At 44.4% G+C, this 26800-nt stretch overlaps 1 protein-coding gene across 1 annotated transcript; it reads left to right on the forward strand.

The window, feature by feature from the left end:
- Window positions 1–3417: 3417 nt before the first annotated feature.
- Window positions 3418–25553, forward strand: LOC122946525 (olfactomedin-4-like). Its single transcript, XM_044306224.1, has 5 exons — window positions 3418–3474; window positions 5478–5627; window positions 21996–22208; window positions 22433–22592; window positions 24739–25553. Exons 1-5 carry the CDS (start codon window positions 3418–3420, stop codon window positions 25551–25553), a joined length of 1395 nt encoding a protein of 464 aa, XP_044162159.1.
- The last annotated feature ends 1247 nt before the right edge of the window (window positions 25554–26800 follow it).

Here is a 26800-nt window from a genome sequence, read left to right on the forward strand (position 1 = left end):
TTTTTTTTTTGTCTTCTGGGGGTCCAGTTTGTTTGGTGTGTGAATGGGCCGGGGGGGGGCCCGGAGGGGCGTCATTCTTGTGGATGGGGGCCCAGGCACGCCTCCTGCCACAATGTGTCCACCCACCGCTCCTACATCACATTAAAGCCATAACTCTGCCCCCCTTTTTCCTTGCTCCCAGCATAAGAGGGCGGACTTGGGAACTGGTGGGGGGCGTGCCTGGGCTCTTTCCTGCAGGGGTGATGCCCCTTTGGGCCGCTTGCTGGCTCATGTGCATGCCGGGTGAACTGGATCTTCAGACGATAGAAGGCGTCTGTTGTTGAAGAGGGGAACATCTGGAAGTGGGCTACTGGGTGCTGCTAGGCTATGGCTTTGCTTCAGTGGCGATTGTCCCGGTGACAGATTTCCTTTATTTAAGGTATATATTGGTAAGGGACAATAAAGAGTAAGTAAAGAGAATATGTAAAATTGCCAATATATCAACAGGGGAAGGTAAGTGTAACAGCGGCTGCTGTCTGCTGAGGTCCCCCTGCTTACCTCAGTGGTCCCGAGCTATAAAAAATAAAAAGAAACGCATCAGGTGTGTCTACAGTCGAATCCCCGATGATTTCATACTAATGACCTATCCTGAGAATTGTCAAAATCGCAGAGAAGCCATTTAAGGCTGGCTACAATTTCTCCTCGAGCAATAACAGCTGACCATTGGGGCTTTCTAAAGTTCGTTCTGTGACAATCAGATGATAATTGGGCAGCCTCTAAGAGGCAACTCTTTGAAAAACAAAATGAGAACCCAATTACTTTAGTTTTTATAGATATAAAATAGTTTCATATTGTAGAGATCCATAATAGAGCACCATAGTCCTCTAAGAACCCAAACTGTACATCTGTGTATGGAGGTTCTTTGTTAAGATAAGATAAGATGCCTTTATTGTCTTATCTTATCTTAACCAAAAAAAACTGATTTAGTATGAGTCTGTGAGAACAAAAATACTGAAGCACATGAACAGTCTGGGCAATATGCGTGCCATGGAACATGGCACCGTGTCAGCCTCAGCCGAGATGGACATAGTAGGTGTTACAGTTAGGACTGAATCCAATATACAGTACTTGGGAATTTGGCTGGTTTAATTTGTCATGAGTGGTAACATTAATCTAGATAAATAAGATGAGGAAAACTCCTGCATTATCACTGTCCCCTAGTATTTCATTACCCAGTGTATTACAACTTCATGTTGTACAATATTATGACCACATTATTTTGCAAATCAATTCTTCAGAGTCAAAATTCTACCAGAATCTTTAAAAAATTCTAATTTGTTAGAATTAGATTTTCTTAAGAAAGAAATGTAATCAACTTTTTCTAGGGAGTGAGAAAGATTTTCCAGACATTAAATGTATTTTCAATTTGGGCAAAATCGATTCCTACTCAAATCAAATCACATGGTCCATTTGGACTAATCAGACCTGAAACAAATGTCAGGAAACCGATACTGTTTCTCAGAACTTCCTGTAATTTACCATGTATTTTATTTGTCTTAATGATAAATGTCATAATGAATTTGACATGTTGTTTCTGGAATCCAAAAACGTTGTTTCTTTTCTCTGTTCTCGAATGAATTATTGAATTATGTAAATACCTGCAAGTAATAAGGAAATAGATGTAATACTTTGAATGTTTCAACAGTGTTCTAATGTGGAAGATAAAAGTAAATATTTGATATGTAATCATTTGCATCACATGGATTATACTAATGGGTTCAAGTGTTTATAGGATTTGAACTGTGCTTTCTACTAATCCTCAAAACCAGTGTTCTTAAATGTAGTGCTAAAGGAACCCCAATTGATGACGTTCTCAAGGAACACTAACAGCTCATGTCCTCAAGGAACCTTAACAGATGATGTTCTCAAGGAACACTAACAGCTCATGTCCTCAAGGAACCTTAAGAGATGACGTTCTCAAGGAACACTAACAGCTCATGTCCTCAAGGAACCTTAACAGATGATGTTCTCAAGGAACACTAACAGCTCATGTCCTCAAGGAACCCCAATAGTGCAGTTCCTTAAAGAAACCCCAAAGCTCATGATCTCAAAGAACCCCAACAGCTCATATCCTCAAGGAACCTCAACAGATGATGTTCTCAAGGAACACTAACAGCTCATGTCCTCAAAGAACCTTAACAGATGATGTTCTTAAGGAACACTAACAGCTCATGTCCTCAAGCAACCCCAATAGTGCAGTTCCTCAAAGAAACCCAACAGGTCTATGAGCATGGGTGTTGCTAGGGTCTCAAAAGATCCGGGGCCATACATTTTTATGGTGTTTATTTTTCGGTATAAATAACAAATTATCTTAATTCTTTGGGTCAGTATGATTACAGTGATACCAAATACGTATATTTATTTTTTATGTTTTACTTCTTTTTTGCAATAAAATCCCTTTTTGTTAAAAGATACATTTTTTTGCATTGCCGCATCCTAAGACCCATAACTTTTTTTTTTTCTTTCTATGGAGTTATGTGAGGGCTTGAGTTTTGCGGGTATCATTTTGGAGTAAATTGCGCTTTTTGGTCGCTTGTTATTAAATTTTTACGATGGCAACTAAGAATAAATTTGAAATTCTGTCTTTTTTTTATTTATTTTTTACAGCGTTCACCATAGGGGATAATTTATGTGATATTTATGTAGTCCGGGTTGTTCATACGCGGCAATACCAAATGTATGGGAGAGATTTTTCTTGCAATTTTTTTCATTGAAAAGCGTATTTTCAATGGGAAAAAAAGCGGAATAAATATGTTGTTTTTTTTACCACTTAATAGTCCCACAAGGGGACTATAACAGACAGTATTTGTATTGCTTTTAAAATGCAAAGCACTATCCCTATAGTGCATTGCATATTAATGGCAATGCTATTCTAACATTGACCAGCAAGCTGCGACTACATCCGACCCCTGCCAGCCTTCACACACATCAGCACCCTGCGATCGCATTTGCGGGGTACCGATGGGAGGCAGAGGGAGTCCGCTCCCTCTGTCAGCACTTTACATGCAGCGGGCGCCATTGCCCGCAGCATGTAAAGTGTTAAACAGCCCGGATCGGCACTCCTGCCAGTCCGGGCTGTTAGAGCAGGGCCGCGGCTCTCATGTGAGAGCCGGGTCCCTGCTCCCCGCTGCACGGGGGACCCGTGCAGCGCTTAGACTGTGCCGCCGTAAAAAAGCTGCGGCCCAGCCTAAGGCCCCTTAGTGACTGCCGTAAAAATACGTATGGGTGGTCACTAAGGGGCTAATGATGAGTTGCAGGATTATTTACTTAATTACACATAAGAAGAGGTGATACCAAGTGGGAGGGGTGGAGTGTACACATCAGAGTATATATAGAGGGTTAACACAAGCTGGTCGTATAGAAGACAAGAAGGACACCATGTTCACCTTCCTCATTTTGCTCCTTGGCATCGGCCAGAACCATGCAGCCAGCTTGGTAAGTTCCACTGGAAATGTTGAGTTTGTGTCTATTATTTTCTATGTATCATGCGTCAGAACTCTGCACTCTTGCAAAGTCATGAAAATACCTTATAGGCATTATAATTGTGAAAAAATTTGGCTGCGTTCACACTTCAGTTATTTGATCAGTTATTTCCATCAGTAAGGGAGCATTCACACGACCATGTGAAGCCCGTGCCCGTTCTACGGAGCACTACGGAGTGCTTTCTGGGGTTCTGTTCCGTGCTTCAGCACCGCAAAAAGATAGAGCTTGCTCTATCTTTTTGCGGAACGGAGGGATCGCGGACCCATTCAATTTGCGGTCCGCAATACGGGCACGGGCTTCACACGGTCGTGTGAATGCTCCCTTATTGTGAGCCAAAACCAGTAGTGAAGATGCTGAGAGATCAGGTGTAATGGAAAGATTTCCTCCTGTTCTGAGTATTTGGCTCACAATAACTGACAGAAATAACTGATCAAATAATTGAAGTGTGAACTTGGCCTTACTTTTTTAGCATTAGTTCTACTCTTCAAGAAAATCTCCTTTTATCTATCAACCCTTAAAGGGAATGTGTCATCAGAAAATGACTATTTATTTAAATCATGTTTTCATGTTAAACATATTTTTAAAGAATTTTGATGTTTGATTTAATTTTTCATGTCAATATCCCTTTACTGCAATTATCTGCTTATTATTACAGGAAGGATTAGAATGACAGATATCACTTCTATAGATAACACAGGATCCACCATTCACAATAGGCTATTGTCAAAGCTTATCTGTTCCCTCTTGACCTCTCCACAGATCACAGAGCACGCCTAGAAAACTCTCCCATAGAAGTCAATGAGTCAGCTCCTGTCCAATGTATCTATGACCCATGGAGGGTGCTGTAAAGCATATCACTAAATGCTGTTAAGAACAGCTCAGGCAAGATGGTCGTCCCCATAATTATGTTCAGGAAATAGAATTTAAAAAAATCTTCAACCAAAAAATAAAAACATTTGAAAAATAAGAATATGTGTCTCATTAAATATGAGAGCCCTAGTAAATTTCCAATTAAGCCCTGCCGTAGGCACAACATGTTGGGAAAATGTTACCATAGACGGCAATGCTTTTTATTGTAGTCGATGGAATAAGCAATCTAATGGAAGTGGGAGGTAAAAATAAAGTTTAAAAAAGTTTTTAAAAAAGAAAGTAAAAAAAAAAATTCTAATCACTTCCTTTCAAAATGTTACAAATAAAACAACTGAATCTGAAAACGCCCAAACTATTAAAACATGGATATGGATAGTATGCATCCATAATAAGGTATGGATGCCGTATGCTGAATGCGATATTGATTGTTTTTTAGTTGTTTTGCAAAAGTAATCAAAAGTCATAGATACCCCAAAATGGTATCAATAAAAACTACACAACACCCTGCAATAAAAGAGCCCTAACACAGCTCCTAAAGGGACATTTACACCGCATCAATGAGCAGACAATTATCAGGAATGGTGCTTTTAAAGAAGGGGTATGACAAACCATGCACCATTTTGCGCCTAAATTGCGCAATTTTTCCTTCGACACGAGCCAATGTGATAAGTTTGGTGCAGGTCTAGACAGCCGGTCTCAGTTTACGCCATCTATAAGATTAGTACATCTGCCCCAATGTGTGTAAGCATAAATTGAAGGGAAGCTGTCACCTCTCCTGACATGTCTGTTTTACTAACTTCTTGCATTCACCATGTAATAACAATTCTGGAGCTACTAAAACAAACTTTGGAGGTGACAGCTCCCCTTTAAAGCTACTGAGCCAAAAAAAATCTTAAAATCTTAGCGGTCTTCAAATATCATGTGTCATTTATAGTACTGGTCACTTCAAGTCTTTTTGAGCCTCCTCAGGCTCCGAGGAATGGATGCACCTCTGCGTTCCTGATAGTTTTGTTGATACTTCAAAGGCATTTAGTTGTCATGGCCAGTATTTTACCTATATTGGCAATTTTGGTTTGTCTCAACAGATTCAAAACTTCACTGGGTCTCTGGATGAGCTGGGGGTCTGTCATTGCTCTTCTGTTCTCCCAGACTCCACCTTTCCTGCAGATCGTTTTGAGATGCTGGAGATGTCCAACCAGAACATGACCATCACTGTTGAACAGCAAATCAATAAGGTAAGGAAACATAACTGAAATTACTCATAAAAATTATCATGGAATCAGCCCTTAGACAATATCATCAAATTATCCAGAACATCAGACATATTTTAATGTTTGATCCAAACCAACTGAAATTTAGAGGTTTTTAATTGCCTGTGTAGCCTAAAGTCTGTCTACATCACACAACGTTAAAACTAATCTCCAAATACTTTCAGGACTTTAAAGGGGTTATCCCACTTTTCGTTTTTAAACTTACCTGCTGCCACCGCGTGTTCACTTCCTGGATTCTGGCTGGGGGCGGGCTTCATCTTGATTGAAGTCTTCTCCCGGCCGTGCCGCGCTCTGGACTGAACGCACACGCCGCCGCGCATGCGCAATGGTGACTTATTCCTGCCCAGTATAGTACAGAGCCGGCGTGTGCGTTCGCAGCTCTGTACTATTCTGGCCGGGAAGAAGTCACCGTCGCGCATGCGCGGCAGCGTGCGCGTTCAGAACAGCGAGCGGCCCGGCCGGGAGAAAAGAAGGAGTCTTATGGGCAAGCGCGACCATCGGGATTTTGGAGAAGAGCGGTGGTCGTAACCAGGGGAGACCGAGTCACAACAATAAGGTAAGTGGGGATGAATTTTATCCTAATCGGTGGGAATTTGTTAATAAAGTATATTTACAAAAATGATCACTGTCAAATCATTAACAGATTTAACAGTGATCATTATGATGGGATAACCCCTTTAAACTATTAATCATCTGTTACTATAAAGAAGAGTCCAAATCCAAAAAGATCGCCCACATTTCAGGTGGAAACTTCATCAAGGCTCCTCAGTCTTTTACTTTGAAAAAAAGGTCAATATTTTTTCCTTTCCTCTCTTACATCTCACATTTAGTGAACGTTAACCTCCTGGAACTCCTTGACATTTAGAATTTTGAGGGACTTCAAATAGTTACCATCCAACGTTCCTGCTGTGACTACGTCCTGATTCACATTTCTTACAGTAAAGAAACTTTGATGCTTCTGGAGACTGAACTTTTTCTTCTCCAGGTGGAGACAGTGTCCCCTTGTCTTTTGTAGGATACTTTACATGGAAAATCTTTTTGCTACATTGTTTGCATGGTTATATATTTGTATAGATTAATCATGTTACCCATTAGTCGCCTCTTCCCAAAACTAAATACATTTAGTTATTTTTAGCTTCCCTCATAACTCAGACCCTCCATGCCCCTTATCAGTTGAGTCGCTCTCCTTTGTACTTTTTCCAGTTCCAGGGGATCCTTTCTATGTACTGGTGCCCAGAACTGAACTGCATATTCCAGATGAGGCTGCACCAATGCTTTGTAAAGTAGTAATATTACATCCCTGTCCCGTGAGTCCATGCTTCATAGAAGCAGTTGATTGACATTGTGCTGTTATTTAGTCTATGATCTACAAGGATACGCAAATCCTTCTCTACAAGTGACTCCCCCAGTGTTATCGCCCCTAGGACATATGATGCATGGAGATTATTATTGCCAAGATGCATAACTTTACATTTATCCACATTGAACCTCATTTGCCAGGTTGATGCCCAATCACTCAGAGTGTCCAAGCCAGCTTGTAGTTTATGGACATCTTCCATACAGTACAGTACTACATAGCTTAGTTTCATCTGCAAAAATAGAAATGGTTTTTAATCCCATCCTTGATATCATTAATAAATAAATTAAATAAAAGGAGACCCGGCACTGAAACTTGGGGTACACCACTTATAACCCAGGACCAGTGGTGTAGTGTGAGTATCTCCCTGTGCCCTGCCGCCGCCCCCCACTTATCAGCAGGCCCGCGCCGCCTGAGGCGATCGCCTCACTTTGCCTAATTGGCGGTGCGGCCATGCTGGCCCCCCCTGAAATTTTGCACCCACTCTCTGCCTGTACTCCATGTACTGTAACGCTCTCTGCCTGTACTACATGTACTGTAACGCTCTCTGCCTTTACTCCATGTACTGTAACGCTCTCTGCCTGTACTCCATGTACTGTAATGCTCTCTGCCTGTACTCCATGTACTGTAACACTCTCTGCCTTTACTCCATGTACTGTAACGCTCTCTGCCTGTACTCCATGTACTGTAACGCTTTCTGCCTGTACTCCATGTACTGTAACGCTCTCTGCCTGTACTCCATGTACTGTAACGCTCTCTGCCTGTACTCCATGTACTGTAACGCTCTCTGCCTGTACTCCATGTACTGTAACGCTCTCTGCCTGTACTCCATGTACTGTAACGCTCTCTGCCTGTACTCCATGTACTGTAACGCTCTCTTCCTTTACTCCATGTACTGTAACGCTCTCTGCCTGTACTCCATGTACTGTAACGCTCTCTGCCTGTACTCCATGTACTGTAACGCTCTCTGCCTTTACTCCATGTACTGTAACGCTCTCTGCCTGTACTCCATGTACTGTAATTCTCTCTGCCTGTACTCCATGTACTGTAACGCTCTCTGCCTGGACTCCATGTACTGTAACGCTCTCTGCCTGTACTCCATGTACTGTAACGCTCTCTGCCTGTACTCCATGTACTGTAACGCTTTCTGCCTGTACTCCATGTACTGTAACGCTCTCTGCCTGTACTCCATGTACTGTAACGCTCTCTGCCTGTACTCCATGTACTGTAACGCTCTCTGCCTGTACTCCATGTACTGTAACACTCTCTGCCTGTACTCCATGTACTGTAACGCTCTCTGCCTGTACTCCATGTACTGTAACGCTCTCTGCCTTTACTCCATGTACTGTAACGCTCTCTGCCTGTACTCAATGTACTGTAACGCTCTCTGCCTGTACTCCATGTAATGTAATGCTCTCTGCCTGTACTCCATGTACTGTAACGCTTTCTGCCTGTACTCCATGTACTGTAACGCTCTCTGCCTGTACTCCATGTACAGTACTGATCTCTACCTGTACTCCATGTACTGTAACGCTCTCTGCCTTTACTCCATGTACTGTAACGCTCTCTGCCTTTACTCCATGTACTGTAACGCTCTCTGCCTGTACTCCATGTACTGTAACGCTCTCTGCCTTTACTCCATGTACTGTAACGCTCTCTGCCTGGACTACATGTACTGTAACGCTCTCTGCCTTTACTCCATGTACTGTAACGCTCTCTGCCTGTACTCCTCGTACTGTAACGCTCTCTGCCTGTACTCCATGTACTGTAACGCTCTCTGCCTGTACTCCATGTACTGTAACGCTCTCTGCCTGTACTCCTCGTACTGTAACGCTCTCTGCCTGTACTCCATGTACAGTACTGATCTCTGCCTGTACTCCATGTACTGTAACGCTCTCTGCCTTTACTCCATGTACTGTAACGCTCTCTGCCTGTACTCCTCGTACTGTAACGCTCTCTGCCTGTACTCCATGTACAGTACTGATCTCTGCCTGTACTCCATGTACTGTAACGCTCTCTGCCTTTACTCCATGTACTGTAACGCTCTCTGCCTGTACTCCATGTACTGTAACGCTCTCTGCCTTTACTCCATGTACTGTAACGCTCTCTACCTTTACTCCATGTACTGTAACGCTCTCTGCCTGTACTCCATGTACTGTAACGCTCTCTGCCTGTACTCCATGTACAGTACTGATCTGTACCTGTACTCCATGTACTGTAACGCTCTCTGCCTGTACTCCATGTACTGTAACGCTCTCTGCCTGTACTCCATGTACTGTAATGCTCTCTGCCTGTACTCCATGTACTGTAACACTCTCTGCCTGTACTCCATGTACTGTAACTCTCTCTGCCTGTACTCCATGTACTGTAACGCTCTCTGCCTGTACTCCATGTACTGTAACGCTTTCTGCCTGTACTCCATGTACTGTAACACTCTCTTCCTTTACTCCATGTACTGTAACGCTCTCTGCCTGTACTCCATGTACTGTAATGCTCTCTGCCTGTACTCCATGTACTGTAACGCTCTCTGCCTTTACTCCATGTACTGTAACGCTCTCTGCCTGTACTCCATGTACTGTAATTCTCTCTGCCTGTACTCCATGTACTGTAACGCTCTCTGCCTGGACTCCATGTACTGTAATGCTCTCTGCCTGTACTCCATGTACTGTAACGCTCTCTGCCTGTACTCCATGTACTGTAACGCTTTCTGCCTGTACTCCATGTACTGTAACGCTCTCTGCCTGTACTCCATGTACTGTAATGCTCTCTGCCTGTACTCCATGTACTGTAACGCTCTCTGCCTGTACTACATGTACTGTAACACTCTCTGCCTGTACTCCATGTACTGTAACGCTCTCTGCCTGTACTCCATGTACTGTAACGCTCTCTGCCTGTACTCCATGTACTGTAATGCTCTCTGCCTGTACTCCATGTACTGTAACACTCTCTGCCTGTACTCCATGTACTGTAACACTCTCTGCCTGTACTCCATGTACTGTAACGCTCTCTGCCTGTACTACATGTACTGTAACGCTCTCTGCCTGTACTCCATGTACTGTAATGCTCTCTGCCTGTACTCCATGTACTGTAACGCTCTCTGCCTTTACTCCATGTACTGTAACGCTCTCTGCCTGTACTCCATGTACTGTAACGCTTTCTGCCTGTACTCCATGTACTGTAACGCTCTCTGCCTGTACTCCATGTACTGTAATGCTCTCTGCCTGTACTCCATGTACTGTAACGCTCTCTGCCTGTACTCCATGTACTGTAACGCTCTCTGCCTGTACTCCATGTACTGTAACGCTTTCTGCCTGTACTCCATGTACTGTAACACTCTCTTCCTTTACTCCATGTACTGTAACGCTCTCTGCCTGTACTCCATGTACTGTAATGCTCTCTGCCTGTACTCCATGTACTGTAACGCTCTCTGCCTTTACTCCATGTACTGTAACGCTCTCTGCCTGTACTCCATGTACTGTAATTCTCTCTGCCTGTACTCCATGTACTGTAACGCTCTCTGCCTGTACTCCATGTACTGTAATGCTCTCTGCCTGTACTCCATGTACTGTAACGCTCTCTGCCTGTACTCCATGTACTGTAACGCTTTCTGCCTGTACTCCATGTACTGTAACGCTCTCTGCCTGTACTCCATGTACTGTAATGCTCTCTGCCTGTACTCCATGTACTGTAACGCTCTCTGCCTGTACTCCATGTACTGTAACACTCTCTGCCTGTACTCCATGTACTGTAACGCTCTCTGCCTGTACTCCATGTACTGTAACGCTCTCTGCCTTTACTCCATGTACTGTAACGCTCTCTGCCTGTACTCAATGTACTGTAATGCTCTCTGCCTGTACTCCATGTAATGTAATGCTCTCTGCCTGTACTCCATGTACTGTAATGCTCTCTGCCTGTACTCCATGTACTGTAACGCTTTCTGCCTGTACTCCATGTACTGTAACGCTCTCTGCCTGTACTCCATGTACAGTACTGATCTCTACCTGTACTCCATGTACTGTAACGCTCTCTGCCTTTACTCCATGTACTGTAACGCTCTCTGCTTTTACTCCATGTACTGTAACGCATCTCTGCCTGTACTCCATGTACTGTAACGCTCTCTGCCTTTACTCCATGTACTGTAACGCTCTCTGCCTGGACTACATGTACTGTAACGCTCTCTGCCTGTACTCCATGTACTGTAACGCTCTCTGCCTGTACTCCATGTACTGTAACGCTCTCTGCCTGTACTCCTCGTACTGTAACGCTCTCTGCCTGTACTCCATGTACAGTACTGATCTCTGCCTGTACTCCATGTACTGTAACGCTCTCTGCCTTTACTCCATGTACTGTAACGCTCTCTGCCTGTACTCCTCGTACTGTAACGCTCTCTGCCTGTACTCCATGTACAGTACTGATCTCTGCCTGTACTCCATGTACTGTAACGCTCTCTGCCTTTACTCCATGTACTGTAACGCTCTCTGCCTGTACTCCATGTACTGTAACGCTCTCTGCCTTACTCCATGTACTGTAATGCTCTCTACCTTTACTCCATGTACTGTAACGCTCTCTGCCTGTACTCCATGTACTGTAACGCTTTCTGCCTGTACTCCATGTACAGTACTGATCTGTACCTGTACTCCATGTACTGTAATGCTCTCTGCCTGTACTCCATGTACTGTAACGCTCTCTGCCTTTACTCCATGTACTGTAACGCTCTCTGCCTGTACTCCATGTACTGTAATTCTCTCTGCCTGTACTCCATGTACTGTAACGCTCTCTGCCTGTACTCCATGTACTGTAATGCTCTCTGCCTGTACTCCATGTACTGTAACGCTCTCTGCCTGTACTCCATGTACTGTAACGCTTTCTGCCTGTACTCCATGTACTGTAACGCTCTCTGCCTGTACTCCATGTACTGTAATGCTCTCTGCCTGTACTCCATGTACTGTAACGCTCTCTGCCTGTACTCCATGTACTGTAACACTCTCTGCCTGTACTCCATGTACTGTAACGCTCTCTGCCTGTACTCCATGTACTGTAACGCTCTCTGCCTTTACTCCATGTACTGTAACGCTCTCTGCCTGTACTCAATGTACTGTAATGCTCTCTGCCTGTACTCCATGTAATGTAATGCTCTCTGCCTGTACTCCATGTACTGTAATGCTCTCTGCCTGTACTCCATGTACTGTAACGCTATCTGCCTGTACTCCATGTACTGTAACGCTCTCTGCCTGTACTCCATGTACAGTACTGATCTCTACCTGTACTCCATGTACTGTAACGCTCTCTGCCTTTACTCCATGTACTGTAACGCTCTCTGCCTTTACTCCATGTACTGTAACGCTCTCTGCCTGTACTCCATGTACTGTAACGCTCTCTGCCTTTACTCCATGTACTGTAACGCTCTCTGCCTGGACTACATGTACTGTAACGCTCTCTGCCTGTACTCCATGTACTGTAACGCTCTCTGCCTGTACTCCATGTACTGTAACGCTCTCTGCCTGTACTCCTCGTACTGTAACGCTCTCTGCCTGTACTCCATGTACAGTACTGATCTCTGCCTGTACTCCATGTACTGTAACGCTCTCTGCCTTTACTCCATGTACTGTAACGCTCTCTGCCTGTACTCCTCGTACTGTAACGCTCTCTGCCTGTACTCCATGTACAGTACTGATCTCTGCCTGTACTCCATGTATTGTAACGCTCTCTGCCTTTACTCCATGTACTGTAACGCTCTCTGCCTGTACTCCATGTACTGTAACGCTCTCTGCCTTTACTCCATGTACTGTAACGCTCTCTACCTTTACTCCATGTACTGTAACGCTCTCTGCCTGTACTCCATGTACTGTAACGCTTTCTGCCTGTACTCCATGTACAGTACTGATCTGTACCTGTACTCCATGTACTGTAACGCTCTCTGCCTGTACTCCATGTACTGTAACGCTCTCTGCCTGTACTCCATGTACTGTAATGCTCTCTGCCTGTACTCCATGTACTGTAACGCTCTCTGCCTGTACTCCATGTACTGTAACACTCTCTGCCTGTACTCCATGTACTGTAACGCTCTCTGCCTGTACTACATGTACTGTAACGCTCTCTGCCTGTACTCCATGTACTGTAACGCTCTCTGCCTGTACTCCATGTACTGTAACGCTCTCTGCCTGTACTCCATGTACTGTAACACTCTCTGCCTGTACTCCATGTACTGTAACGCTCTCTGCCTGTACTACATGTACTGTAACGCTCTCTGCCTTTACTCCATGTACTGTAACGCTCTCTGCCTGTACTCAATGTACTGTAATGCTCTCTGCCTGTACTCCATGTAATGTAATGCTCTCTGCCTGTACTCCATGTACTGTAACGCTTTCTGCCTGTACTCCATGTACTGTAACGCTCTCTGCCTGTACTCCATGTACAGTACTGATCTCTACCTGTACTCCATGTACTGTAACGCTCTCTGCCTTTACTCCATGTACTGTAACGCTCTCTGCCTTTACTCCATGTACTGTAACGCTCTCTGCCTGTACTCCATGTACTGTAACGCTCTCTGCCTTTACTCCATGTACTGTAACGCTCTCTGCCTGGACTACATGTACTGTAACGCTCTCTGCCTTTACTCCATGTACTGTAACGCTCTCTGCCTGTACTCCTCGTACTGTAACGCTCTCTGCCTGTACTCCATGTACTGTAACGCTCTCTGCCTGTACTCCATGTACTGTAACGCTCTCTGCCTGTACTCCTCGTACTGTAACGCTCTCTGCCTGTACTCCATGTACAGTACTGATCTCTGCCTGTACTCCATGTACTGTAACGCTCTCTGCCTTTACTCCATGTACTGTAACGCTCTCTGCCTGTACTCCTCGTACTGTAACGCTCTCTGCCTGTACTCCATGTACAGTACTGATCTCTGCCTGTACTCCATGTACTGTAACGCTCTCTGCCTTTACTCCATGTACTGTAACGCTCTCTGCCTGTACTCCATGTACTGTAACGCTCTCTGCCTTTACTCCATGTACTGTAACGCTCTCTACCTTTACTCCATGTACTGTAACGCTCTCTGCCTGTACTCCATGTACTGTAACGCTCTCTGCCTGTACTCCATGTACAGTACTGATCTGTACCTGTACTCCATGTACTGTAACGCTCTCTGCCTGTACTCCATGTACTGTAACGCTCTCTGCCTGTACTCCATGTACTGTAATGCTCTCTGCCTGTACTCCATGTACTGTAACACTCTCTGCCTGTACTCCATGTACTGTAACACTCTCTGCCTGTACTCCATGTACTGTAACGCTCTCTGCCTGTACTACATGTACTGTAACGCTCTCTGCCTGTACTCCATGTACTGTAATGCTCTCTGCCTGTACTCCATGTACTGTAACGCTCTCTGCCTTTACTCCATGTACTGTAACGCTCTCTGCCTGTACTCCATGTACTGTAACGCTTTCTGCCTGTACTCCATGTACTGTAACGCTCTCTGCCTGTACTCCATGTACTGTAATGCTCTCTGCCTGTACTCCATGTACTGTAACGCTCTCTGCCTGTACTCCATGTACTGTAACGCTCTCTGCCTGTACTCCATGTACTGTAACGCTTTCTGCCTGTACTCCATGTACTGTAACACTCTCTTCCTTTACTCCATGTACTGTAACGCTCTCTGCCTGTACTCCATGTACTGTAATGCTCTCTGCCTGTACTCCATGTACTGTAACGCTCTCTGCCTTTACTCCATGTACTGTAACCGCTCTCTGCCTGTACTCCATGTACTGTAATTCTCTCTGCCTGTACTCCATGTACTGTAACGCTCTCTGCCTGTACTCCATGTACTGTAATGCTCTCTGCTGTACTCCATGTACTGTAACGCTCTCTGCCTGTACTCCATGTACTGTAACGCTATCTGCCTGTACTCCATGTACTGTAACGCTCTCTGCCTGTACTCCATGTACTGTAATGCTCTCTGCCTGTACTCCATGTACTGTAACGCTCTCTGCCTGTACTCCATGTACTGTAACACTCTCTGCCTGTACTCCATGTACTGTAACGCTCTCTGCCTGTACTCCATGTACTGTAACGCTCTCTGCCTTTACTCCATGTACTGTAACGCTCTCTGCCTGTACTCAATGTACTGTAATGCTCTCTGCCTGTACTCCATGTAATGTAATGCTCTCTGCCTGTACTCCATGTACTGTAATGCTCTCTGCCTGTACTCCATGTACTGTAACGCTTTCTGCCTGTACTCCATGTACTGTAACGCTCTCTGCCTGTACTCCATGTACAGTACTGATCTCTACCTGTACTCCATGTACTGTAACGCTCTCTGCCTTTACTCCATGTACTGTAACGCTCTCTGCTTTTACTCCATGTACTGTAACGCTCTCTGCCTGTACTCCATGTACTGTAACGCTCTCTGCCTTTACTCCATGTACTGTAACGCTCTCTGCCTGGACTACATGTACTGTAACGCTCTCTGCCTGTACTCCATGTACTGTAACGCTCTCTGCCTGTACTCCATGTACTGTAACGCTCTCTGCCTGTACTCCTCGTACTGTAACGCTCTCTGCCTGTACTCCATGTACAGTACTGATCTCTGCCTGTACTCCATGTACTGTAACGCTCTCTGCCTTTACTCCATGTACTGTAACGCTCTCTGCCTGTACTCCTCGTACTGTAACCGCTCTCTGCCTGTACTCCATGTACAGTACTGATCTCTGCCTGTACTCCATGTACTGTAACGCTCTCTGCCTTTACTCCATGTACTGTAACGCTCTCTGCCTGTACTCCATGTACTGTAACGCTCTCTGCCTTTACTCCATGTACTGTAACGCTCTCTACCTTTACTCCATGTACTGTAACGCTCTCTGCCTGTACTCCATGTACTGTAACGCTTTCTGCCTGTACTCCATGTACAGTACTGATCTGTACCTGTACTCCATGTACTGTAATGCTCTCTGCCTGTACTCCATGTACTGTAACGCTCTCTGCCTTTACTCCATGTACTGTAACGCTCTCTGCCTGTACTCCATGTACTGTAATTCTCTCTGCCTGTACTCCATGTACTGTAACGCTCTCTGCCTGTACTCCATGTACTGTAATGCTCTCTGCCTGTACTCCATGTACTGTAACGCTCTCTGCCTGTACTCCATGTACTGTAACGCTTTCTGCCTGTACTCCATGTACTGTAACGCTCTCTGCCTGTACTCCCTGTACTGTAATGCTCTCTGCCTGTACTCATGTACTGTAACGCTCTCTGCCTGTACTCCATGTACTGTAACACTCTCTGCCTGTACTCCATGTACTGTAACGCTCTCTGCCTGTACTCCATGTACTGTAACGCTCTCTGCCTTTACTCCATGTACTGTAACGCTCTCTGCCTGTACTCAATGTACTGTAATGCTCTCTGCCTGTACTCCATGTAATGTAATGCTCTCTGCCTGTACTCCATGTACTGTAATGCTCTCTGCCTGTACTCCATGTACTGTAACGCTTTCTGCCTGTACTCCATGTACTGTAACGCTCTCTGCCTGTACTCCATGTACAGTACTGATCTCTACCTGTACTCCATGTACTGTAACGCTCTCTGCCTTTACTCCATGTACTGTAACGCTCCTTGCCTTACTCCATGTACTGTAACGCTCTCTGCCTGTACTCCATGTACTGTAACGCTCTCTGCCTTTACTCCATGTACTGTAACGCTCTCTGCCTGGACTACATGTACTGTAACGCTCTCTGCCTGTACTCCATGTACTGTAACGCTCTCTGCCTGTACTCCATGTACTGTAACGCTCTCTGCCTGTACTCCTCGTACTGTAACGCTCTCTGCCTGTACTCCATGTACAGTACTGATCTCTGCCTGTACTCCATGTACTGTACCGCTCTCTGCCTTTACTCCATGTACTGTAACGCTCTCTGCCTGTACTCCTCGTACTGTAACGCTCTCTGCCTGTACTCCATGTACAGTACTGATCTCTGCCTGTACTCCATGTACTGTAACGCTCTCTGCCTTACTCCATGTACTGTAACGCTCTCTGCCTGTACTCCATGTACTGTAACGCTCTCTGCCTTTACTCCATGTACTGTAACGCTCTCTACCTTTACTCCATGTACTGTAACGCTCTCTGCCTGTACTCCATGTACTGTAACGCTTTCTGCCTGTACTCCATGTACAGTACTGATCTGTACCTGTACTCCATGTACTGTAACGCTCTCTGCCTGTACTCCATGTACTGTAACGCTCTCTGCCTGTACTCCATGTACTGTAATGCTCTCTGCCTGTACTCCATGTACTGTAACGCTCTCTGCCTGTACTCCATGTACTGTAACACTCTCTGCCTGTACTCCATGTACTGTAACGCTCTCTGCCTGTACTACATGTACTGTAACGCTCTCTGCCTGTACTCCATGTACTGTAACGCTCTCTGCCTGTACTCCATGTACTGTAACGCTCTCTGCCTGTACTCCATGTACTGTAACTCTCTCTGCCTGTACTCCATGTACTGTAACGCTCTCTGCCTGTACTACATGTACTGTAACGCTCTCTGCCTTTACTCCATGTACTGTAACGCTCTCTGCCTTTACTCCATGTACTGTAACGCTCTCTGCCTTTACTCCATGTAATGTAATGCTCTCTGCCTTTACTCCATGTACTGTAACGCTCTCTGCCTGTACTCCTCGTACTGTAACGCTCTCTGCCTGTACTCCATGTACAGTACTGATCTCTGCCTGTACTCCATGTACTGTAACGCTCTCTGCCTTTACTCCATGTACTGTAACGCTCTCTGCCTGTACTCCATGTACTGTAACGCTCTCTGCCTTTACTCCATGTACTGTAACGCTCTCTGCCTTTACTCCATGTACTGTAACGCTCTCTACCTTTACTCCATGTACTGTAACGCTCTCTGCCTGTACTCCATGTACTGTAACGCTCTCTGCCTGTACTCCATGTACAGTACTGATCTGTACCTGTACTCCATGTACTGTAACGCTCTCTGCCTGTACTCCATGTACTGAGACGCTCTCTGCCTGTACTCCATGTACAGTACTGATCTCTGCCTGTACTACATGTACTGTAACGCTTTCTGCCTTTACTCCATGTACTGTAACGCTCTCTGCCTGGACTACATGTACTGTAACGCTCTCTGCCTTTACTCCATGTACTGTAACGCTCTCTGCCTGTACTCCTCGTACTGTAACGCTCTCTGCCTGTACTCCATGTACTGTAACGCTCTCTGCCTGTACTCCATGTACTGTAACGCTCTCTGCCTGTACTCCTCGTACTGTAACGCTCTCTGCCTGTACTCCATGTACAGTACTGATCTCTGCCTGTACTCCATGTACTGTAACGCTCTCTGCCTTTACTCCATGTACTGTAACGCTCTCTGCCTGTACTCCATGTACAGTACTGATCTCTGCCTGTACTCCATGTACTGTAAGGCTCTCTGCCTTTACTCCATGTACGTAACGCTCTCTGCCTGTACTCCATGTACTGTAACGCTCTCTGCCTTTACTCCATGTACTGTAACGCTCTCTACCTTTACTCCATGTACTGTAACGCTCTCTGCCTGTACTCCATGTACTGTAACGCTCTCTGCCTGTACTCCATGTACAGTACTGATCTGTACCTGTACTCCATGTACTGTAACGCTCTCTGCCTGTACTCCATGTACTGTAACGCTCTCTGCCTGTACTCCATGTACTGTAATGCTCTCTGCCTGTACTCCATGTACTGTAACGCTCTCTGCCTGTACTCCATGTACTGTAACACTCTCTGCCTGTACTCCATGTACTGTAACGCTCTCTGCCTGTACTACATGTACTGTAACGCTCTCTGCCTGTACTCCATGTACGTAACGCTCTCTGCCTGTACTCCATGTACTGTAATGCTCTCTGCCTGTACTCCATGTACTGTAACACTCTCTGCCTGTACTCCATGTACTGTAACGCTCTCTGCCTGTACTACATGTACTGTAACGCTCTCTGCCTTTACTCCATGTACTGTAACGCTCTCTGCCTTTACTCCATGTACTGTAACGCTCTCTGCCTTTACTCCATGTAATGTAATGCTCTCTGCCTTTACTCCATGTACTGTAACGCTCTCTGCCTGTACTCCTCGTACTGTAACGCTCTCTGCCTGTACTCCATGTACAGTACTGATCTCTGCCTGTACTCCATGTACTGTAACGCTCTCTGCCTTTACTCCATGTACTGTAACGCTCTCTGCCTGTACTCCATGTATTGTAACGCTCTCTGCCTGTACTCCATGTATTGTAACGCTCTCTGCCTGTACTCCATGTACTGTATCGCTCTCTGCCTGTACTCCATGTACTGTAACGCTCTCTGCCTTTACTCCATGTACTGTAACGCTCTCTACCTTTACTCCATGTACTGTAACGCTCTCTGCCTGTACTCCATGTACTGTAACGCTCTCTGCCTGTACTCCATGTACAGTACTGATCTGTACCTGTACTCCATGTACTGTAACGCTCTCTGCCTGTACTCCATGTACTGAGACGCTCTCTGCCTGTACTCCATGTACAGTATTGATCTCTGCCTGTACTACATGTACTGTAACGCTTTCTGCCTGTACTCCATGTACTGTAACGCTCTCTGCCTGTACTCCATGTACAGTACTGATCTCTGCCTGTACTCCATGTACTGTAACGCTCTCTGCCTGTACTCCATGTACTGTAACGCTCTCTGCCTGTACTCCATGTACAGTACTGATCTCTGCCTGTACTCCATGTACTGTAACGCTCTCTGCCTGTACTCCATGTACAGTACTGATCTCTGCCTGTAGTCCATGTACTGTAACGCTCTCTGCCTGTACTCCATGTACTGTAACGCTTTCTGCCTGTACTCCATGTACTGTAATGCTCTCTGCCTGTACTCCATGTACTGTAATGCTCTCTGCCTGTACTCCATGTACTGTAACGCTCTCTGCCTTTACTCCATGTACTGTAACGCTCTCTGCCTGTACTCCATGTACTGTAACGCTTTCTGCCTGTACTCCATGTACTGTAACACTCTCTGCCTTTACTCCATGTACTGTAACGCTCTCTGCCTGTACTCCATGTACTGTAATGCTCTCTGCCTGTACTCCATGTACTGTAACGCTCTCTGCCTTTACTCCATGTACAGTAACGCTCTCTGCCTGTACTCCATGTACTGTAATTCTCTCTGCCTGTACTCCATGTACTGTAACGCTCTCTGCCTGTACTCCATGTACTGTAACGCTCTCTGCCTGTACTCCATGTACTGTAACGCTTTCTGCCTGTACTCCATGTACTGTAACGCTCTCTGCCTGTACTCCATGTACTGTAATGCTCTCTGCCTGTACTCCATGTACTGTAATGCTCTCTGCCTGTACTCCATGTACTGTAACGCTCTCTGCCTGTACTCCATGTACTGTAACGCTCTCTGCCTGTACTACATGTACTGTAACGCTCTCTGCCTTTACTCCATGTACTGTAACGCTCTCTGCCTGTAATTAATGTACTGTAACGCTCTCTGCCTGTACTCCATGTAATGTAATGCTCTCTGCCTGTACTCCATGTACTGTAACGCTCTCTGCCTGTACTCCATGTACTGTAACGCTTTCTGCCTGTACTCCATGTACTTTAACGCTCTCTGCCTGTACTCCATGTACAGTACTGATCTCTACCTGTACTCCATGTACTGTAACGCTCTCTGCCTTTACTCCATGTACTGTAACGCTCTCTGCCTTTACTCCATGTACTGTAACGCTCTCTGCCTGTACTCCATGTACTGTATCGCTCTCTGCCTTTACTCCATGTACTGTAACGCTCTCTGCCTGTACTACATGTACTGTAACGCTCTCTGCCTTTACTCCATGTACTGTAACGCTCTCTACCTTTGCTCCATGTACTGTAACGCTCTCTGCCTGTACTCCATGTACAGTACTGATCTGTACCTGTACTCCATGTACTGTAACGCTCTCTGCCTGTACTCCATGTACTGTAACGCTCTCTGCCTGTACTCCATGTACTGTAACGCTCTCTGCCTGTACTCCATGTACAGTACTGATCTCTGCCTGTACTACATGTACTGTAACGCTTTCTGCCTGTACTCCATGTACTGTAACGCTCTCTGCCTGTACTCCATGTACAGTACTGATCTCTGCCTGTACTCCATGTACTGTAACGCTCTCTGCCTGTACTCCATGTACTGTAACGCTCTCTGCCTGTACTCCATGTACAGTACTGATCTCTGCCTGTACTCCATGTACTGTAACGCTCTCTGCCTGTACTCCATGTACAGTACTGATCTCTGCCTGTACTCCATGTACTGTAACGCTCTCTGCCTTTACTCCATGTACTGTAACGCTCTCTGCCTGTACTCCATGTACTGTAACGCTCTCTGCCTGTACTCCATGTACAGTACTGATCTCTGCCTGTACTCCATGTACTGTAACGCTCTCTGCCTTTACTCCCTATACTGTAACGCTCTCTGCCTGTACTCCATGTACAGTACTGATCTCTGCCTGTACTACATGTACTGTAACGCTCTCTGCCTTTACTCCATGTACTGTAACGCTCTCTGCCTTTACTCCATGTACTGTAACGCTCTCTGCCTGTACTCCATGTACTGTAACGCTCTCTGCCTGTACTACATGTACTGTAACGCTCTCTACCTTTACTCCATGTACTGTAACGCTCTCTGCCTGTACTCCATGTACTGTAACGCTCTCTGCCTGTACTCCATGTACTGTAACGCTCTCTGCCTGTACTCCATGTACTGTAACGCTCTTTGCCTGTACTCCATGTACAGTACTGATCTCTGCCTGTACTACATGTACTGTACTGCTCTCTGCATGTAATTATTATTGTACAATGCAAGAAAGACATGTTATCAGGGATCTGCTATACATGCAACTTGTAACATAAAGTTAATTGTCGTTATGTTTGAAGCCTTTAGTTTAAATTTGTCTGAAATTAAACAGACTTGCAATATTCTCATAGATCCACCAGTATGAGAGTACACTGAATAGTTACACTGAGCGTCTGGCTAACCTGACCAAACGTGTGGGGGTGATGGAGACTGGAGGTCTCTCATACACTGAGCTGGACTTTGATCTGTTGAAGTTGGAGATCAGAGAAATGGAGGCTTTGGTACTGCAGCTGAAATCTTCAATGAATGGTTCCAATGTTCAAGTGGAAGCTTTATACCTGGAGGTAAGACAAAGCCTACCATTTATGACTTTATTGTGGACTGTTTGGATATGCTCACAGGTAACCAAGTGGATACATCTGGTCTGTCTCCTTTTCTCTCTTTCTCTATATCTATGTTTCATTTCAATAGAAGAGAGACAGAAAGATAGATAGATAGATAGATAGATAGATAGATAATCAACTATTGCTGTAGACCACCGCACCATTTTATCTTTAATGTGTTGTAGATGCGCAACCTTTCCATCATTGTGAGCCAGCTGGAGGTCTACGACAAGAATAATGTCATGGTAATCAGAAGAGATATTGCAGCACTGAAGAAACGCCTTGAAGATTGTGAAAAGAACCAGACAACAAAGCCAACACTTTACCTTCCACAAATGCACAATGGTATGTCAAAAATAATTGTACAGGACAGAATCCTGGTATATAACATATAGCAGATGGCTCCTCAATGAAGTCTCAATGATCGAAAATAACACTGTTCAATCAATAAACTTAAGAATGTAGCAGAATCTAGTACTGCTGTCTTTGGGAACCACTTGTGACCGATTGGGAATGCAAGCGCCAGGTCCCAGGTCGTTAAGGCCAGTGGCACCATTTTAAGTAATGATTATGTGTCCAGTGTGACCCTGAAGGTCAAACACTCGTAAGGGTGGCCAAACTCAGCAGTGAAGTGGAAGTGGTGACGAGCGCACCAATACTGGCTGCATAGGAAAATTCCGCCCAGGGAATCACACCCTCACTCTAGAAGTCTAGAATCAAAAAAGTCACAAACTAGAGGCTTTGTGATCTATTGAATTTTAACACCACTCATTCCAGTTTTCAAAACAAGGTGGCAAAGTGAGCATGGATAGCTATTTTAATAGAGTTTCACTTTCAGATTCATCACTGAGACTTTTTAAAAAGTCGTAAAAAAAAAAGTGGCAAACACTCCAGCACGAGGGTAGAGTAGGAAAACTGGAGTAACATTTCTAGGCAAAAGGGTTAGGCTTAAAGATGCACCAAAGTTAGCAAACACTATGTGACATTTGATAAATTTGGTGCAAAGCATTCAAACGCAGGACTTAAGATAAACTGACTTCACATAGTACCCTCATGATAAATTGCCCCCATGTGTCTACTGTCTTATCGCTGCCCTAGTTGACGATGGAATTTTATGCTGTAGCTTGTGCTTGACTATGAATTGATTTGGTAGCTTTAAAGAAGTTTCTTAACTAGAGATAAGTGAATTGATTCTACATGAATAAAATTCTATAGGAGTTTTGCCCCCAAAAAAATAATTTCAGTAAATCTGCAATTTTTGTGATTTGTCCCACACAAATTAACCTATATGATATCCACCATTTTACAGATCAAAAGACAGAGAATTAGGCATTTGCCTCCAAAAAGTATAATTTTTGGATTGCTTTTTGTGCAAAAAAGTGCAGTGTGTTATTAAGCAGGCTGTTTGTTACCACTGGCTGCCATCCGTTTACCTATAGCCATATGTGTGGCTGTCACTGACATTACTAATGCTGTCTTTGCATTCAAGAGCTAGAAAGGGGTTGTATACAATCCTAGGAGACTCCTTAATGTCATCTGCAACTTTTCAGGGCAACTGGCGCATTTTAGATTTGGACCGAATTTATTTGGAGAGAATCAAATCTGATGTACGCTTTCACCAAATCTGAATCAAAACAAATTTTGGGAAATGGGTTTATCTCTAGTCCTAATAAGCTCAGTCAGGGTGTTAAATCTCCTTAAAGAGACCAGTCCTGTATGGAGACTTACTGGAGGAACTCCAGGGTATGGAGACTTATTGGCAATTGGAAATTAATATGCAAAGAGGTTTCTCCCAAGAAGGAGAATCATCTTGCCAACGCCACCTATTGGAAGTGGCCAAATCCTAACACTTGTTAGGAAGTCGGATCTTCACACATAGGGAGCCACTTCGAAAAGGTGGCACCGGCGAGATGGATCTCTTTCTTGGGAGATACCTCTTTGCACTCTCTAGTTTTAACCAAATGGATAGTCAGAGATTAGGAAAAAAAAAGGTCTACTCTTTAAGGAATTAGTGCCACTCTTGTCTATAGGTTGTGCATAGAATTGCCTACAATCCTTGTTTAGCCCTGGTCATTGAGGTCCCCCCCCCCCCCCCCCCAAAGATGATGTATAAATACAATAACCTGCTGTTTCTCTAATTTTTTTAATGTAATAGAGGCAATTAAGAAGTTGCCATCAGTGGGCTACAATGCTGATAAGAATGTCCTTTTGACGTCCAATGGCCCCCTCTATGTTTCTTTTAGGATAGACCCGTTGGGCCATTACAGTCTTCCATCTATGTTTCAGCAGAACAATGCAACCCATAGGCTAATTTGATGAAACAGAATTTCACTGTTGTCAAATGGTAGATCCCAGTGCTACTGCCATTTCTGGCTCCGAGATGTTCAAGAGATGCCTGCAGTAGTTGAAGAGAACTCTTTAAATACTTCTTTCTTAATTTTAAGTCATGTGGGGCCACCTTTAAACATACGTTTAATTGTTTATTGTGCAGGTACCTGTCAACATGGATACATTATGAACATCAGTAAACCATTTGTAGTGCAATTGAACTATCTAGGATCCAGCTACATGTATGGAGGATGGGGAAGAGATTCATTGCCAGGAGCTAATCAGGATGTTCAGTGGGTGGCTCCTCTCAGTACAGATCGAAGAATCCTGTACAGTTATCGTATCTACAATACATACAATGATCTCCTGATCTATAAGCACTTCACAGACAACAATACAGGAAGTTATGGACAAGGTGGTGGAATGATCATGTTTAATAAAACAATGTACTTTAATTGCTATGACAGTAGAAGCATATGCAAAAATAGTCAAAGCAATAAAGTGGAACTCTCAGCAACTCTCCCTAATGCTGCTTACAACAACCGGTTCTCCTACTCCTCCTCAGTGTACCAAGACATTGACATGGCCAGTGATGAAGAAGACCTATGGGCAATTTATTCTACTGAAGAAAATGCTGGAAACTTTGTCATTAGTAAAATAGATCCCATATCTCTTGTAGTCAAACAGACCTGGACCACTGCCCAGTACAAGCCAGCAGCCACCAACGCATTCATGGTGTGTGGTGTCTTGTACGTTACTAGAGCCATCAGCACAAGAAGAGAAGAGATATTTTACATGTATGATACCAAAACTGAGAAGGAAGGATGGCTGAGCATTCCCCTGGAAAAACCAAAGGAGAATATACAGAGTCTGTCCTACAATCCTAATGATCATAAGCTCTACATGTACAACGATGGCTACTTAGTCAACTATGACCTCAATTTTAAGCCTCCTCAGAATGATAAACCCGAAATATAACCATATGAGTCCATACCACCCAAGAGTGTTCATAACAGAGTAGGACATCCATATTTTCCACTAGGATAAAGATGATACGATCTGGTCAAAAAACATCAAACCATCCTATGCACCTCCATCCTGCCGTAACTAAGTCAACGTATATTCTGGCTCTTAGATTCAATGTGCCGTAAGTGTGTTTCCATGGTAACAGACAACATATAAACCCTTTGTAGTCTGATCCTGCAGTCATGCTACTTTCTGGCCCCTTATTCTGCTAATAAAGCAAATGTATGCAAAAATTCAGTAAGGTACAGTTAGAACGTAGTATGACCAGAGGATAAGAATGGATGAATGCATCTGCATAGCAGCTGTATGCAAAACCTTTGAATATTTTTTTTAAACATATAATTGGCTAAGCAGATGGACATAGCCTTTAAGAATTTCCTAGGAACAACAGGATCTCTACCTGAATGAACACTGAATTATACATCATAATAAGAATTAATAATACATCTTTTCCTAAAACTTTTAATTCAAGTTTGTCTATCAGCATTACTTTACATTGTAGTTCCAATGCACATGACCATATGTATTTTGCATTCTGTGTATTGCATATCTGCAAAATACGTGTACCATTTGGGTTGCATCTGCATGTTTTGCGGACCCATTGACTTCAGTGGTTCCGTGACTTCAGTGGTTCCATGGTCCATATTTTGTGGACAAATACAGGACATGTCCTACTCTTTTGCAGAACGGACATATGGATACGGAAAGCACGCGGATCATCCGCATGCTTTCCGCATCCTTATATCCGTTCCACAAAAAGATAGAACATGACTGCAAAATGTAGACCATAGACTCATTGAAGTCAATGTATCCGTAAAAAAACTGTGGACAGCACACGGACCGCATTCGTATCTTGCTGATCCATGATTCGCGGACCGCAAGATCGATAAGGTTGTGTGCATTGGGCCTTACATGGAATTTATCAAGTCTCTTTGCAAATACTTTGTAATACTTTACTGATGGGAAATGACACGTATTACGGTCAAAAGTGTCATTCACAATTCTACACACCATAGAACTACAGTAATAGCCCCAAGCAAAGCCTGCTTCTGGGAAGTGTCTGCTTCACACTATCAGTGTACAGTAATGTGATATCTGGAAATGAGGCATTATAGCTGAGTTAAAGGGGTTATCCCATGTAAAAAATGAAAATCAGATATATAGTATATGACCACCTCTTTTTAACAAAGCTAGAACCA

Source organism: Bufo gargarizans, chromosome 9, assembly GCF_014858855.1.
Source record: "Bufo gargarizans isolate SCDJY-AF-19 chromosome 9, ASM1485885v1, whole genome shotgun sequence".
Classification (NCBI taxonomy): domain Eukaryota; kingdom Metazoa; phylum Chordata; class Amphibia; order Anura; family Bufonidae; genus Bufo; species Bufo gargarizans.